The 16,059-nt window shown below is 48.6% G+C and overlaps 1 protein-coding gene across 2 annotated transcripts in view; it reads left to right on the forward strand.

The window, feature by feature from the left end:
- The first annotated feature begins 3,675 nt into the window (after positions 1–3,675).
- Positions 3,676–16,059, forward strand: part of Vstm4 (V-set and transmembrane domain containing 4) — an 82,432-nt gene continuing 70,048 nt past the window's right edge. For both annotated transcript variants that reach the window (XM_006976718.4, XM_076544366.1), the window contains exons 1-2: positions 3,676–3,822; positions 10,273–10,671. In XM_006976718.4, coding sequence (XP_006976780.1) covers positions 3,768–3,822; positions 10,273–10,671 — 454 coding nt within the window. In that variant the 5' untranslated portion in view covers positions 3,676–3,767. The remainder of the gene's footprint in view (positions 3,823–10,272; positions 10,672–16,059) is intronic.

A 16,059-nucleotide genomic window follows, 5' to 3' on the forward strand; every position in this document is an offset into this window, starting at 1 on the left:
GTTACTGCTGCTGAAGAGATTTAAGCAACACAGACATAGAATCTGGGTTTGCAGTTGCCTTACAACTATAAACCAACACATTTATACATTAAAGACACACAATTACAATAACAATAAAATTCAAGCTAGCAACATTAATTTTATATGATGGCTTGTGAAACTGAGCTGCCTCTTACATGAGGTTAGGGTTGACCATGGCAGAGAGCACTCTGGATTACTGGTGTCTCACCACCATGTTGTGGATAGTGGGGCTGTGACTCCCAGCAGGGAGCTGATGGGCTCCTTGTACCCAACTCTGTTGGCCGTCCTGTTGCTTTGACCTCTGTTACTTCCATAAGCCTTTTGGTCTGGAGTTACTCCAAGCTGGGTGTCTCCATTTCTGCATACAGACAATCGTAATCCTGCCTTAGCAAGTATGCACCACTGTGCCAAACATGGTAAGATGTCTCAGTCTTCTATTTCCAAGTTATCAGGAGGCTAAAATGGGAACTTTCTGATGACCAGGTCTTCATTTTAGATTTATAAAACCTAAGAGATCTATTGCGTGAAAATATCTCTGAAATTGGAGGGAGGATTATGTACTCAATGGCACCTTAAAATAACTGAACTATGAAAATTTGCATGGTATCTTAGATAACTACTGGATGATTGTACCCAACTATCAATCAAATAGAAGTGAGAATATCTTAAATAGTCTGTGAGCACTTGTGTGTGTGTGTGTGTGTGTGTGTGTGTGTGTGTGTGTGTGTGGTGTATTCATGAGTATATGTGTGTTTTGCATGTGTGTGGCACACACGTATGAAAGTGCACATGCATGTGTGTGTATATGTGAGTGGAGACTCAAGGGCAACATCCAGTGTCCTCCTCAGTCACTCTCTATTATATATCGAGGCAGGCCTTGTGCTGAACCTGAAGTTTATCTTTTCTCTCAGTTTGGTTAGTTAGCTTGCTCCAGGAATTTCCTGCCTCTGCCTCCCTTGGACTGGGATTACATGTGGGCTACCTCACCCTGACGGCTTTTACATGGGTTCTAGAAATCAGTATTCCAACCCTCAAGCTTACAAGGTAGGCCCCATACCCTCTGAGCCATCGTGTGTGTGTGTGTGTGTGTGTGTGTGTGTGTGTGTGTGTGATTATTTTAATTAAGATGAGATCCGCTATTGCCCAGGCTGTCTTTGAACTCAGACTCAAGCAATCCTCCTGCCTCAGCCTCCCAAGTAGCCAGGACTGTAGTACATGCCACCATTCCCATCATAAACAAATGTTCATTTCTAAATTTTATTTCAAAACACAACAAAACTTGCAACGTCAGTACAGTAAAGTCTTTGTGTTCTCCACCTAGTGTCTCATCTCCTCATTGGGCCTTTCTCTCCGTGTGTCTGTCTCTCTACAGCTATTTTAGAATATGTGTTACAGATGCGTATTATTTTTATATCATTTACTTGTTTGTTTAAGAGTAGTTTGTCAACATCATGTCTATTAAACCCAAACACTAAGTGCCAACATCAACACACTGTCTTCCGGAACCACATTTAGGAACTGGACTCATGTAATACAGAGTGTGTTCTGTCCGTGTACAACCTTTTCCAACACTATCAGTAATAACCTTTTTTTGGAAATTATTTTCTGGCCCACCATGCACCGAGTCTTTTTACCTGCCTCTATCTTGTGCAATTTCTGTATCTTTTTGCTCAGCGAGTGTTTTATTCTTCGAAAGCCCAAGGACTGGTCTGAGGGCTTAGTGTATCTGAGAACTGACAGTCAGTTGTAAGGCACAGTGTGCTCAGTTACATAGGCGGCCTGTCTCATTCCTACACGCCTTCTAATCCCCTGCCTCTCGAGCCTTTGACTCTGGGGCTCCCTTTTCTGCCTCCTGGGAACCGACCCAGACTGTTGTATCCAGTTAGCCTGCAGAGTCCTTGGCGCCAGTGACACTTGCTGCTAAGGGCATTGTTGTAGTCTGAGTACGAAATGTCCCCGACAGGGAAGTGTTGAAACCCAGGTCCCAGCTGGTGGGCCTATTTTAGCACGTGATGGTAATGTCCCGATCTCTGCATATGAGTGCATGGACACATGCATCCACACACACACTCAACATGCATGTAACATACATACCTATATACAAAGAAAAGAAAAGAAAAATCATGTGGTCCATAGAATCCTGTACGTGTCTTGAGTCCACTTTGTATCTTAGTTTATGCAACCCTGGGGCCTTATAGATGGGATGGAATAGATCACTGGCTCATTCATGCATACAAAGTAGTTCCTGTGCTGTTTTCTGGAAGCCTTGGAGGGATGTTTGCATTCGTGAACTGTAGGACTCAGTTTGACCCTGAACTTTGCCCCAGCACCATTGTGTGTGTGTGTGTGCGCGCGCGCGCGCGCGCTACTAAAGATCAAACTTGAGGTCCTACACGTGCTTGGCAAGCATTTAATCACTGAGTTGTATCCCCACCTTTTTGGGGGTAGGAGTAAAGAGACAAGGTCTTGTTAAGTTGACCAGGCTGGCAATCCTCCAGCCTCAGCTTCCCCTGTAGTTGGGATTGCAGTCATGTGCCATTAGATCCGCTTGCCCTTACTTTTTATATATACACCAGAATAAAGAATCTGATCCCATTACAGGTGGTTGTGAGCCACCATGTGGTTGATGGGAATTGAACTCAGGACCTCTGGAAGAGCAATCAATGCTCTTAACCACTGAGCCATCTCTCCAGCCCCTTAGTCCTTACTTTTTGCCCTGGTGCCGACGCTCTGCTGCTTGTCTCCGCAACAGGGCCTGCTGGGCTTCCAAAGACCTGGCTCCGTAATGGACTGGGGTTTCCATCCTGACTGTCTGGGTTCAGTCCAGGCCCTGGGAAGCTCTGCTCCGTGGGGGGATCCCAAAGGAATCTAGCAGCCCGATGGCCTGACCAGCAAGAGTGGATGGTCTATCCTGGAGTTGCCCTGGCGTCAGTACCCACTGGCAGTACCTCTCTTGCCTCCCCCAGTCTTCCTCACACCCTTGAGTGGATGGATGGGAGGCTCTGCTTTCTCTTCTCCCACTCCTCCAGGCCTTCCTCTTCCCACTCCCCCACCCACCCCCGTGCGTGCTTCCAGGGACACAAAACGATTGCTGATGTTCACCATCAGGCGTTGGGTGCCAAATTTAACCTGATTTGGTACACACCACTAGGAGGGACTGGACAATTGCCCTGCAACAGAGCAACAAATGGAAGACACAGAGGGCTTTGGAAGTCCCAGGCCTGTTCAAACACCTGCAAAGCCAAGCCCAGGGACAGGGAGCCCTAAATGGCTATTCTTGCTACAGTTTCCAAACTTTCCAAGCTTTTAACTTTCCAAGGATCATCACCCAGCTCCCAGCTTCTTCTCCAAGTTCAAGGCAGAAATAGAGAACTTTCTCTCAACTGCTATAAGCCTCAGTGGGAGTGCCTGGGGAGTGAATGTGTGAAGTCCAGGGTCAGGGTTTGTGGTGCCTGGACCCCTCTTAGGAATAACCGTGTTGCGGGGCGGGCGGTCAACGTCCTCAGCTCTGGATGCCCTGAATCTCCCAGGTCACCTCAGTTTTCTCATCTGAGACATGGGCGTGGTGAAAGGGGACACCATGGGGCTGGCTGAGCCAGTTGATGGAGAGGCCGCTCCCCCAACCCTGGCGCGGACCCAGGGACCCAGCAGAGCTGGCCTGGGCTGTGGCAGGAGGCCGAGGGGCGGGCCAGGCCCGGCGGGCGGAGGCGTTCTCCCGGGTCACAGCGCCGGGCGGCGGCGGGAAGATGCGGCTGCGGCTCCTGGCGCTGGCGGCGGCCGTGTTGCTGGGTCCGGCTCCGGGTAAGGGCGGCGCGGCGGGCGGCTGCGCGGGAGGCCGGGGCTCGAGCGGGAGGGGAGGCCAGGGCTGCGCGGGGTCCTGGCGGCGCACCCCTCCCGGGCGATCGTGGCGGCGCAACAGCGCCGACCCAGGTCTCCGTGGTCGGTCCCCTAGTGCTGCCGGCGTCCCGCGGTGGGGACCCGCTCTCGGGACAGCTCCCGGTCCCTTCCGAACCGCAGGCCGCGGAGCGCAGGGAGAACCCAGTCGGATCGGAACCCCAAGTTGGCAGCTTTTTTCTGTCTTTCGTAGCAGTCAGGACCCGCGGCTGCTGCCAGCACCAACTTCCCTTTAAACTATCTTTGGAGACGTTCGCAAAATGAGGCCAGGAGCGACTGGACTGTCCCAGCCGGGGTGGGCACCGAGGACTGACTTTGAGTCTTCTGAGATGGTCAGACCTGGTTAGAGAGGGTGTCCTAGGCTTCACTGAGCAGGGTCCTTTCCCACAAACTTTCCCACACTGCTTGGGGGGCCACCTCTACTGGCTTACGTGGAGCTTTACGGTTCCCACTTAGAGTCGCTGAAGAACCTTCTCTTGGTTCCCCAGGACCATGCTGGCTAGAATAATAGTCACAGATACATTAGTGGCTCTCCTTTCCCAGGAGACTACCAGCAGCATTTCACAGTAAGAACCTCAAGTATTTATGGATCCAAGTACTTCGTAAAGCATCAGCGCAGTTTATCAGCCCACCAACCTTTGAGGGTTGTGCAGTTTTATCCCCATTTTAAAAATGAAGAACAGAGGCACAGACCTGACAAGCAGAATCTTTTAGATTCTGTCCTGGACGTACCTGGGGCCACCCCGCAGCTCCTGTTTGTGTGGCCCTCACCTTGGGCCTGTCATCCACTTTGAAATGCCTCCTCCTAGATTCCTCGCCTACATTTGCAAGGGGAAGCCCAGCATATCCTCTTTACATATAAACCTGTACTCCTAGTCTGTGCAGTCTTCCACCCCTATTTGGGGGGTAGAGTGGGAGTTTGTTCATCACCCAATCCTACCACTCACCTTACAGAAAACTGTCAGTCCAAGTGGTCACTAAATCCAGGCCGTGGTACAGAGTGGTGGTTACGATTTGCAGGCAGATCTCCCAGGTTTGAATTTCATCCTATGTGCTGTGTGAGCTTGAACAAATCGCTCAGCTTCTCTGGGCCACAGTTTTGGCTCTAAAATGAGAATTGGCAGCTAATGAAGATAAATTGAGGGAAAAAAACCCAACAACTTCTAATTGCCTTAGAACTGTGTTTGGCCTGAAGTTCACTTGAGCAGATGTCCACCTCTGTGTTTTTAGGTGACATTTTTGGCTCACAGTGAGTGCCATGTGGGCTAGGTCTAGAGGCCTCTCTGCTTGGTGCTGCTCAGCAGGCCCCGATGCTGCAAACGGAGCTAGGCAGTGTACGTCTTCAGAGATCTGCTGTCCTGAATCAGACATCCCTTTGCTGTCACTGAGGAGTTCCTGGCTCCTGGAAATGAGTGGAGTGTTTCTTTAGTCAGGGAGGAAGGCAGCCCATACATAGTGCCATGCCCACTCTCCTGGCCTGCTCGGGGCAGTGACTGCTTCTGCATCCCAGGAGAAGCCTTTGCTCCCTGCACCTGAGGGAGGGAGGCTGCTGCTCTGGGAGGAGACAGTGCCATCTGGAGCTCCGTGGATTTCCTCTCAGAGAGCTGTGTTCATCCCTTTCATGCCATCACCCAAACCCAAAGCAGTGGTTAGACTCCGAATCTTGTCCCCAGGAACCTGAGGTTCATGCAGAAGCATAAACTACAGTGTGACTTGTGGGATCCCGTGCAAAACAAAAATTGAGGGGCTCTTCTTCAAATAGAAACTTTCAAGCAATAATCGGTAAAGGCTAAAGCCAGCAGGCAGTCCTGTTCCTGCGGCTCTCGCATGCATGGAGTCTACCCTGCTCCAGGGCAGCGTGGGTCACTTCCTGTTGCTCTCCCCCACAGTTCATGCATGCAGACTTCCAGCTCACCACAGTGCCACACGTGCACTTACCATGGAAAGCATCACCTCCCCCCTGTTTGCCTGGAGAAGCCCAGGCTCTGAGAGCCTCATTACTAACAGAAGCAGGATTCCAGTCAGGACATCCCAGGACACCACCCCAGGCTCTCTACCCATCATTTCTTTGCTCACTGCTTCTTCTCTGGCAACTGGAAAGGCCTGGGACCACGAGACTTCCGGTGACCAGCCCTTGAGGGATGCCCGGGGCTTTCTAGTGTATTGAAGGAATGGAATCATGGCTGCAGGAATCTTGTCTTTCTGTTTGGATCAACGTCATCCCTTTCTGTATGTCATCCATTGTCACCTTCCTCTTTTAAGAACTGGCTTTTGATTGGGGTAGAGTCCCTGCCAGAGGAATTTGAGCAGGAAGGGACATTAGTCTAGGCCACAGTAGGATTTAGTTTGCAAAGGGATACCCATCTTTCCAATTCCAGCCCGCACCTGGTTCTTCCTGCCTCGGGACTCTGCATAGTGACACTCTCTCTCTTGGAGGTCATTCACTTCCTTGATTGAGTTTTCACTTCCTTGATTCCAAGATAGCGTCCAGCTCATGGCCAGATTCTTAGGTCGCTTACCCCCAAGGCTAGGATCAGGGTCGTTCCAGGACTTTCTTAAACCCTGCATGTTTCCTCTGTGGCCGGAGACATTCGTGGTGACATTCCCTCTCCTTTGTCCGGATGAGAAGCTGGCTCCCCCACTAGCCTATGAGTTCCATAAGGTCAATGGAGGCTGTGGAGACAAGGGGAGGCAGGAACTCTGAGTGAGGAGGTGTAGTGTGGAGGGAGCCTACCTCTCACCTTAGTTCTCTGCAGTATATGCTCATAAAGCAAACATTTACCTTCGGCTTCAGGCTAATGTGACAGTGTCCTAGGTCAGGGAGTGAGGGTCAGCCCTGCTGCTGACATTACGTCAGCTGGAGGAGGAAGGGTGAGTGACATCTAGCCTGTGCGGTCCCTCACGCTGGGCCAGCAGTTACTCACGTGCCTTTTCCTCACACAGGTTGAACACGCTCTGTCATTCAGTCTGTCTGGCCTGTGTGTCCACTCCCCATCCCCCATCCTGCCTCCTATTGCTTCCCTCCCCCCTTTCTGCTGATCCACAGGGGACACAATGACCATGGTTGGACAGGAACTGTTAAAGCTTCTCTCTACAAGTACTGAAACAAGCCCCTTAACTTAAGAAGTCTGTGCTTGTCTATGCTCACCCTTTCCTGGCTGGGCCTGCGCTCCGGTTGTCTGCACATAAGCCAAACTTCCATATGTCCATGCTTGGCATAAGGAGCCTCCAGCTCCAGGGATGGAGGGTGCTCGCTCATGGCACCTGCTTTGACAAGGGGCCCCATTTCTGAAAGCCCGTGACTTTCAGCGAAGCTTTTCTGACAGAGATGCTTAGACATCTAAGGTTCTATGTCTCCACACCATTTTGGGCATGTGCAAGGATCAGGGTCAGCGGCAGGTGAGGGGTTAGGGTGAGCTTTCATCAATAGGGCTGTACGCAGCTGCCCGCTACCACACCAGTGGCTTTAACAACAAACACGTATTGATAACAAGGGGTGAAATCTGAGATCAAGGTGTAGGGGTTGTTGAGGGGGGGAGTTCTCCTGAGGGTCTCTGCTTGGCTTGAGGTGGTGTCTTCTTCCTGCATGTGTTCAGTCTTCCTCTGCATGTGTCTCTTCTCATATGGCCACCAGTCAAATTATTTCACATCATCTGAGGGCACACCCTAAGGATTTCATTTCACTTAGTCTTATCTCCAAATACACCCACATTTGGGGGTACTAGGGGTTAGTACTTCAATGTATGAATAGCCTAGGGCTCTTCACAATGCAGTCTATGCTGAATGTCTTTGTACTCCCATGGGAGACGCCAGTGTTTGGACCATCATGTGAGAGAACATGAGGAGAAAGGGAGGCAGAAGGGCATGCTGAGAGAAAAAGGTGCCCTCTGAGGAGGTTAGCACAGCCCCTTTGCTGCTAGAGAGAAAAGGGTGCCCTCTGAGCTCAGTCCCTTCACTTCTGGAAGCTGGGGACAGGGCCTTGAGCCTGAGCCACAGGAGGACAGGAGGAGAAGGGTTCCGACTTTGCCTCCAGGATGGAATCTGGCCTCCCATGGGGCCTGGAGCACTTGGCTCATTCAGTCACTATAAATAATCCCCTCTTCATGTAGAGCTAATGGGGGGGGGGGCGGCTGGAGCCTAGGGTTCAGTCTGCTTTCATCCCACCCATGTTGTTTCCATTTCCTCTCTTCCCAGCCCCTCCGGCTCCAGCGGGGAGCCTTTGGGGGTGGGGCAGGCTGGCCTTGGGATCTGTAAGCCAGCTGTTGGATGTTGGTGCTCTCTCTTCTGTCCAGTTCTCAGCGGCTAATGGAATAGGGGTCAGCCAGGGGCCCCAGATGCTTCCTCATTCACCAGGGAACTCCAACATGAGGCCATCTGCACTTCAGATGAACCTCAGCCATCAGGAGGAAGTGCTGTCCATGTGGGCCAGGTGCCAGCCAGGTGGGCACGATGCACGCAAGGTGTGGGCCACTATCCTGGTTCACTGTGGTGGACCTCTGATGGCAATGGCACTGTCCCTGGGGAGGGCAGGGAGCATCCTATAGGACACTCCCAGACAGCGTGAGAGTATCGACCTAACCGAATCAGTGCAGAGTGACCCTCACCCTGTAAAGTGACACTAGACGTCCCCAAGCCTAGGGCGAGTCTTCTCAGATACCTGGTGATCTGCATTTTTCATGTTCCCTCATTGCTGGAAAGAAAGGTTGGATAGCACCCAGTGACTTTTCCCCTACCAAAGGCTGTCATGGTGTGGGGTGCTGAGTAATGCCCCCCGAATCTATATTATTCTAACCCCCCTTGCAAATGTTACCTTGCATGACAAAGGGAACTGATGGATACAACTGAGTTAAAGTTCATACATTATTCTGGAGGGTCCTGAGTTTAGCACTTGGCTGCTAAGAGGGGCAAAGGATATAAGACTGGTCCTCAGAACATAACTTTCCAAATGTTAAGTTATTTAAACTAGCCAAGAGCATGTCCACTGTGAGTTGAATGTGACTTATCCCCTCAGAAACTTGGGTGGGAATTTGATCCTCATTGTGAGATACTAAGAGAGGAAGCTTATAAGAGGTAGTTAGGACTCTATCCTCATGAATGGATGGATCATTCATTCATTTCATTCAACCAATGACTGTTATTATGAGGATGGCTATTTTGTGAAAGTGTTTGGTTAGGTCTCTTAAGCACCCCTGTCAGGACATATGATATCCTGTGCTAAGTTGGGGATTCTTCCAGCAAGTAGGCCACCTTCCATCCAGTCTATGGTAAGGTCTCTCAAGCAATTATGTCTTGACATGTGATTTCCTGTGCTACCCCGGGACCCTGAAGAAAGCTGTGATTTCGAACGGCCCTTAGGACATCTGCATGTGAGAAGGCCCCTCCCATGAGCTTCAGGGTGGTGTGGCTGTGTTGTATCACTCATGGCACACCACGGGAAGTGGTTCATGAAAAAGGCACCAGTGTTCAGCTTCTCTAGGTTCAAGTAGCCTGGATGCTCTGGTGGGTATTAGGGTGTTCCACTGAAGGTCAGTCAGCTCAGGAGTAGAACTGTAACTAGGTGTGGGCTACCCCTGGCTTGGTTTTAACTAAGAAATCAAAGGACAGGTTGTAGTGGACAGGGCTTGAAATTCTGCAGCATCTTTTGGGGTATTGGGAGAACCCCATCTCCCTCTGGTGCCAGAGACTCCTTCACTTTTTATTTTAGCTTGTGCACTTTCTGTTCTGAGACCACAGATCTTGAGTTCAAAGAAGCCACTGAGAATCCCGTGTCGTTCCAGCTCACTAGCACTAGTGTGGCCCTGCTTGACCATTATTGCCTAGAGACGGACTCTCTGAGACGAAGAACGTGAGCGAGACAGACAGATTCAGTCTCTGGTTGACAGGCCGTCACAGGTTGCATCTCTGGCCTGCCTTAAACAGCTATGGCCCCCAGCCCTGTCAACACTGATTGAAACATACCTTGGGGAGGTGAGGGGAGAAGATGGGGTGTGAACTGAGCTTTCAAGAGATTCTCCAAAGCCCTGACTCATATATGTAATCTGAATGTTAGTGGCAGATTAAAACATGTTTGAGAACATGTCTGTTCAGATGGCCAGTGTTTGACTCATCATGTGAAGGAGACCATCATCGATAAGAATGTGAATGCCCATGAGGCCCATAGAGGAGCCAGCCCTTTGGTCACAGTGAGACTGGGGAATGAATGTAGAGAGTATTGAAACTGTTGCTTCTCTGGCCTTCCAGAGTATCTAGATGCCAGCAGCACGCAGCATCTCCCTGGCAATGGGCAATGGCCTGGCTGCATGAAGTCAGGCTGTAGCCTTCATCCATCCTTTCTCCCCCTTCTCTTTTCATTTGCAGAGGTATGTGGTGCTCTCAACGTCACTGTGTCCCCAGGACCTGTGGTTGACTACTTGGAAGGGGAAAATGCCACTCTCCTCTGCCACGTCTCCCAGAAGAGACGGAAGGACAGCTTGCTGGCTGTGCGCTGGTTCTTTGCCCCCGATGGCTCCCAGGAGGCCTTGATGGTGAAGATGACCAAGCTTCGGGTAATTCAGTACTACGGGAACTTCAGCCGTACTGCCAACCAAAAGAGGCTGCGCCTGCTGGAGGAGCGCCGGGGGACACTATACAGGCTTTCTGTCCTGACACTCCGGCCAGCAGATCAGGGGCAGTATGTCTGCAAGGTACAAGAGATCAGTAAGCACAGGAACAAGTGGACGGCCTGGTCCAACGGCTCCTCAGCGACAGAGATGAGAGGTGAGAGTGTCACTGGCATGCCCGAGGAGGCGCAGTGTGTGGAGGTCAGGGGTCCCTGCAGTTCTCATTCTGTAAATGCTGGTTGGCTCATTGGCTCTGTTAGTATAGTACAAGTCTTGTGGCCTTGGCGGGCCACAGGCCTGTGAGTCAAGTCATGCAGAAGAGGACAGATCTGGGACACTGTGGCTGACATGGAGTGTAGGTGTGGAAGCAAGAATAGAGGCGTGGGTGACTACCTATGTGCACACCATGTCCTGCCTGAAATATTGGACTATGTGCGCTGTCAGGTAAAGAAAGTTGGACCCCACTTACAGTGGTCAGTTGTCTGGTAGAGTTCGGCCTGAACTGCGCTTACTCTGGACCTGTACTGAGACTTTGTGGTTCTGGGAGAGAAGGAGGGAGGTGGGAGAGGTGACTGTGTGGGACACAGTACCCTGAGTCAGGGGAGTATACAAGTTACAGAGAGCAATGGTCTTTGTGACTTTTCTTGGTGCGGTGACCAAATACCAGATAGAAATCATTTGCGGGGGGGGGGGGGGGGGGTTCATTATGGTTTATTGTTTTAGTGTTCAGGATGCAGCCGCTTGGCTCCATGCAGCGGGCCAGCTTGTCACGTAGTGGGAGGATGGGGTGGTGGAGGGCTCACATCACAGCCAACAGAAAGCCAAGGACATGATAGGGTGAGGCCGGGCATGGTAGACCTCCAGGGACCCACCTCCAGGGACCCACTTTCTCCAGCTGGGTTCTACTGCCCACAGTGTCTACTAGCTCCTCAATTAGCACCTGCAGCAGCTGGGGACCAAGCTTTCAATACTTAAGCCTATGGGGACACTTCAGATTCAAAGGGTGATGATATTGAAAAATAAGTGGGGTCTTTGGTCCATGTGGATGTGTCTAAGTATATAAGAAGCTTCCAGAAGCAGGATCCTTCCTTACCACGGAGGCTGGAAAATGAGGTATTTTCAGATATGATCAGGTAGGGATTGGTCATTGGAAACCTTGAGTTTTCTCAGGTGGGCACTGTATGGCAAGTGTGTTATTATAGACTCGTGGCCTTGAACTGTTAAGTAACTCTGTCTGTTCAACAGTTCCTAAGCCAAGGTTGAGCCTAGTTGAGAAAGGTCCCAAGGAATGAGACTAGACTTTAATTAGGAATGAAGCCTTTGTCAATGCCCAGCCCATTGTTCAGGGCTATGTCTCTGTGATCATCTTAACTAGGGGTGCCTGGTACCCCAAAATAGGTGCATGATGGGAGGGCCTGATATAAACTTCTAGCCCTGTAAATGGGGCAGCGTCATGTTCCTGATCCGCTGCCGGGCCTGGGTCTCAGCTAACTGTGAAGTCTGAAAGTCAGGGAGGGTGAAGGCCCCAGACTGGTCCTCCCTTCCCGCAGGCAGATAGGAGATGAATTTGCATTTTTCAAATATCTTGGTTGCCAAACACCACGTGGGAAGGCTGTCATTTTTATCTCCAGTGTTCAATGTTCTAATCACGAAGACACCCCCGGCAATTTTAATGCCTTTTTATTGTGACTCCAGTCGTGTCTCTGATAGTGTCAAGCTTGGATTTAATTCCACACAGGATCAAGAAGTTCACAGAGAAAAGCAGATTGTTGAAAATATGAGAGAGAGGCTAATTTTATCACACAATATGTCATATTAAAGCCTTTAAGCTACATTGTTTTGGTAAGCATTTTAAAATATGACTTTTTTTCATCTGTGATAGGTATTTTTACAGTCCTGTGTAATAAGGGACATGTTAAAGAGGTAATCCATGTGGGGGGTCTTTGAAGCAGCCACTTGTCTTTGGGGCTGGTGTTATGGTTTGTGGTTTGATGTATTTGCAAAAATGCTGTGTATGTTCCCTCCTTACGCAAATTAATTCAAGAAAACAAATGACTGCTAATACAAATATGTATTTTGGCAAAGAAAAAAAAATACAGTGGCCGAGGATGCAAACCACAAAGATGATCTCTTGGCTCTACAGCATGAGATCCGTTGTTTAAGAGTGTGTGTGTGTGTGTGTGTGTGTGTGTGTGTGTGTGTGTGTGTGTACTATATATGTCTATGTGTTCAATATATCCTGGAGTCATGTACCAAATTTCTTGGCGAATGCTACCAATTAGCATATGTAAAAAGGTCTACTGCCCTTAATTAAGCAATCATCCAGTTTATTATTTCATGTGAATCTGCATTAAGTGAATGAAGCTAAGCTCCTTCCAGAACATTTATTTGAAACCCTGCTTCAAAGATCAAGGTAGCTTGCCAGACTTCACCAGAGATAAGAATCTTTCTCCTTCCTCTCCCTGCTCACCTTCCTCCTCCCTCCATCTCTGATCTTCCCGTTTCTCCTCCTCGGCTCCCTTTCCCTTTGCTCATTTTCTTTTATGTGTTTCGTTGTTTAACTGAGTAATATTCCATTGTGTGTAGGTGCCACATTTTCACTCTCCAGATGTCAGTTTACGGACACAGGTTGATTCTATTCACCAGCTACTGTGGATAGAGCAGCAATGAAATGGCTGAGCCAGTGTCCTTCTGGTAGGATATAAAGACCTTTAGGTACGAGTGGTAGAGCCAGGTCAAATGGTAGATCTAGCTCTAGTTTTTTGAGAAACCTCCATACTGATTTCCAGAGTGGCTTCACTGCTTTGCACACCCACCAACACCATGCAGGCATCCCCTTTCCTCGTGTCCATGGGAGTATTGGCCTTCGTTTGTGCTCTTGGGGCATTCTGATTAGGTGCAACGGAGTCTTCAATGTGGATTGAATCTGTGTTTTCTTGATGGCTAAGGATAGTGAAGACATAAAAGTGTTTACTGACCATTGTGCCCCCCTTTTGAGAACTTTCTATTCGGCTCCACCATCCACTTTTCAGGGGTGTTGGTTTTTTTTTTTTTTTTGGTGTTTAGTTCTTTGAGTTCTTTGTGTAATCCAGACATGAATCCTCTCTGTATAGCTGCAAAAATTTTCTTCCATTCTGCTGGCTTTCTGTTCACTTAGTCACGGAGCAGTACTTTGTCATGGGAACCACCAGCCCTCAAATCATGACACAGAGACTTAATGATTAGTCATGAAAGCTCAGCCCTAGCTTAGACTTGTTCCTAATTAGTTCTTTTTATTTAAATTAACCCGTATTTTAAGATCTACATTCTGGCACATGGGTTTGTTACCGCATCTCCATACTGCACATTCTGCTTCCTCTGTGTCTGGCTGGCAGCTCTCTGCATGCCTAAATTCCTTCTTTTCCTTTTTATCCCTGGAAATCATATCTATTCTCTCTTGCCTGGCTATTGGCCGTTCAGGTTTTTATTACACCCATCACAGCAGCACCTCTTCACACAGTGTGCAAATATTCCACAGCATAGTTGACTCTTTATTTTCTTGGGCAGAAGCCCTTTAGTTTCCTGAGGTCCCATTTGTCAACAGTTAGTTTTAATTCTTGCACAACCAGACTCCTATCCACAAGGTCCTTATCTACACATATTCCCTACTTTTTTCTCTAATGGCCTTGGGTTATCAGGGCCTATACTGAGGTCCTTTATCCATTTGCAGGTGAGTTTTGTGCAGGGAGAGTGGTGAGGATGGACTTTTAGTTTTCTGTATGTTGAAGTCCTGGTTTCTCAGCACTGTTTGTTAAAGGCTCTGTCTTTCCCCTGGTGTATTGTTTGGTGTCTTTGTCAGAGATCAGGTAGCTGTAGTCACATAGAGTGTATTTGGCTCTTCTGTTCTATTCCAACAATCTGTGTCTGTTTTTTTGCCAGTACCATACTGTTTTCATTGCTTTGGCTCTGCATGTAACTGAAATCAGGCATGATGACACCTCCTTTTGTTCAGCATTGCTTTAGCTTGGTCTTTTGTGTTCCCACATACATTTCGAGATTATTTTTCGTATGTCTGTGAAGAAAGGTCCTGGTATTTTGATTGGAATTGCATTAAATCTAGTCTGTGGATTGCTTTTGGTAGTGTCTTAGTTCCTGCTCTATTGCTGTGAAGAGACCATGAACAAGGCAATTCTTATGAAAGAAAGCATTTAACTGGGGGCTTGCTTACAGTTTCAGAGGGTTAGTCCATGGTCATCATGGCAGGAGCAGACAGCTGTGGCAATGGAGCAGTAGGTGAGAGTTTTACAGCCTAATATCCAGGCAGTAAGTAGAGAGAGACACTGGGCCTTGGCATACACGGGCTCTTGAAACCTCAAAGCCCACTCCCAGTGACACACCTCCTCCAGCAAGACCACACTTCCTAATCTTCCCCAAAGAGTTCCACTAACTGGTGACTAAATATTCAAATATATGAGCCTATGGGGGCCATACTCATTCAAACCACCACAAGTAGGGTGGCCAGGCCTGTAGCACACAAATTCTTGGAGGGAAAACTCATAACCATAGGCACAATTTATCCAATTGCTATGGAGTTGTTCTTATCCAGGAGCCCTGTGTTCCCTTGTCTATTCCAGTTTTTTAAGTACCTTATGAAAATATATCCACACATGATTCCTGAAATTTTTCTTGTGTTTATTTCTCAGTATTTCATCGTTGTAACTAAAATCTAGCCCTCCCTCCCATGCCTGCGCACAGTTTGGGATTGGTTGTTGCTGACGAGTATGACTTTTGTTGACTTGGTTTTGGCACTGCACGGGGTCCTGTGTACTTGGATGTGGCCTTTTCAGTTGCTTATCAGTGTGTCTGTGACTTTATATGTCATTATTTTTTTTCTTTTGATCCATGTCCCGGTGGCCAGTACTTTAAAACCATTTACCTGCATTCTTTTTGTATGATTCTACCATGAATTTAACTTCTCTGTTGGGGTTTCTGTCCTAATCACATTTTCTATTAGAGGCTGTTAGAGACTCAGTTGCCTTAGTAAAAAAATGCTGGATTTGAGATATCTGTGGTCCCTGCTAATCAACTCACCGGAAAGGTCATTGGGTTGTCTTGGAGAACTTTTCCCTTTGGAGTTTCTAAAGCCCCCGTTTAGACATCCCTCAGTAAGTCTGTCAGAGAGAAAGAAAGCCTGTCAGCTCACAGTGACATTCACTTACTTCTACCTATCTGGCATTCTTCTTCTTCTTCTTCTTCTTCTTCTTCTTCTTCTTCTTCTTCTTCTTCTTCTTCTTCTTCTTCTTCTTCTTCTTCTTCTTCTTGACTTCCCATCTTCCTTAGCTGTAATTACTTCTGTGCCTGTGAGTGGTCATTCCATAGAAAGGACAGAACTTTTTTTTCCCTTGGAAGAGGAGGGAGAAGACTAGGAAGTCATCTGGCTGTAAAGAGTCATTGCTAGGAAGCGCACAGCCAGGCTGTTGAGTGGATGAAATCCATGGATATTATTGGCACCATTCATATCACTGGGCTTTGGCCTGCTTCCTTGAGTGGGAGAGCTAGGAAAAGA

This window comes from Peromyscus maniculatus, chromosome 9 (genome assembly GCF_049852395.1).
Source record: "Peromyscus maniculatus bairdii isolate BWxNUB_F1_BW_parent chromosome 9, HU_Pman_BW_mat_3.1, whole genome shotgun sequence".
NCBI lineage: Eukaryota > Metazoa > Chordata > Mammalia > Rodentia > Cricetidae > Peromyscus > Peromyscus maniculatus.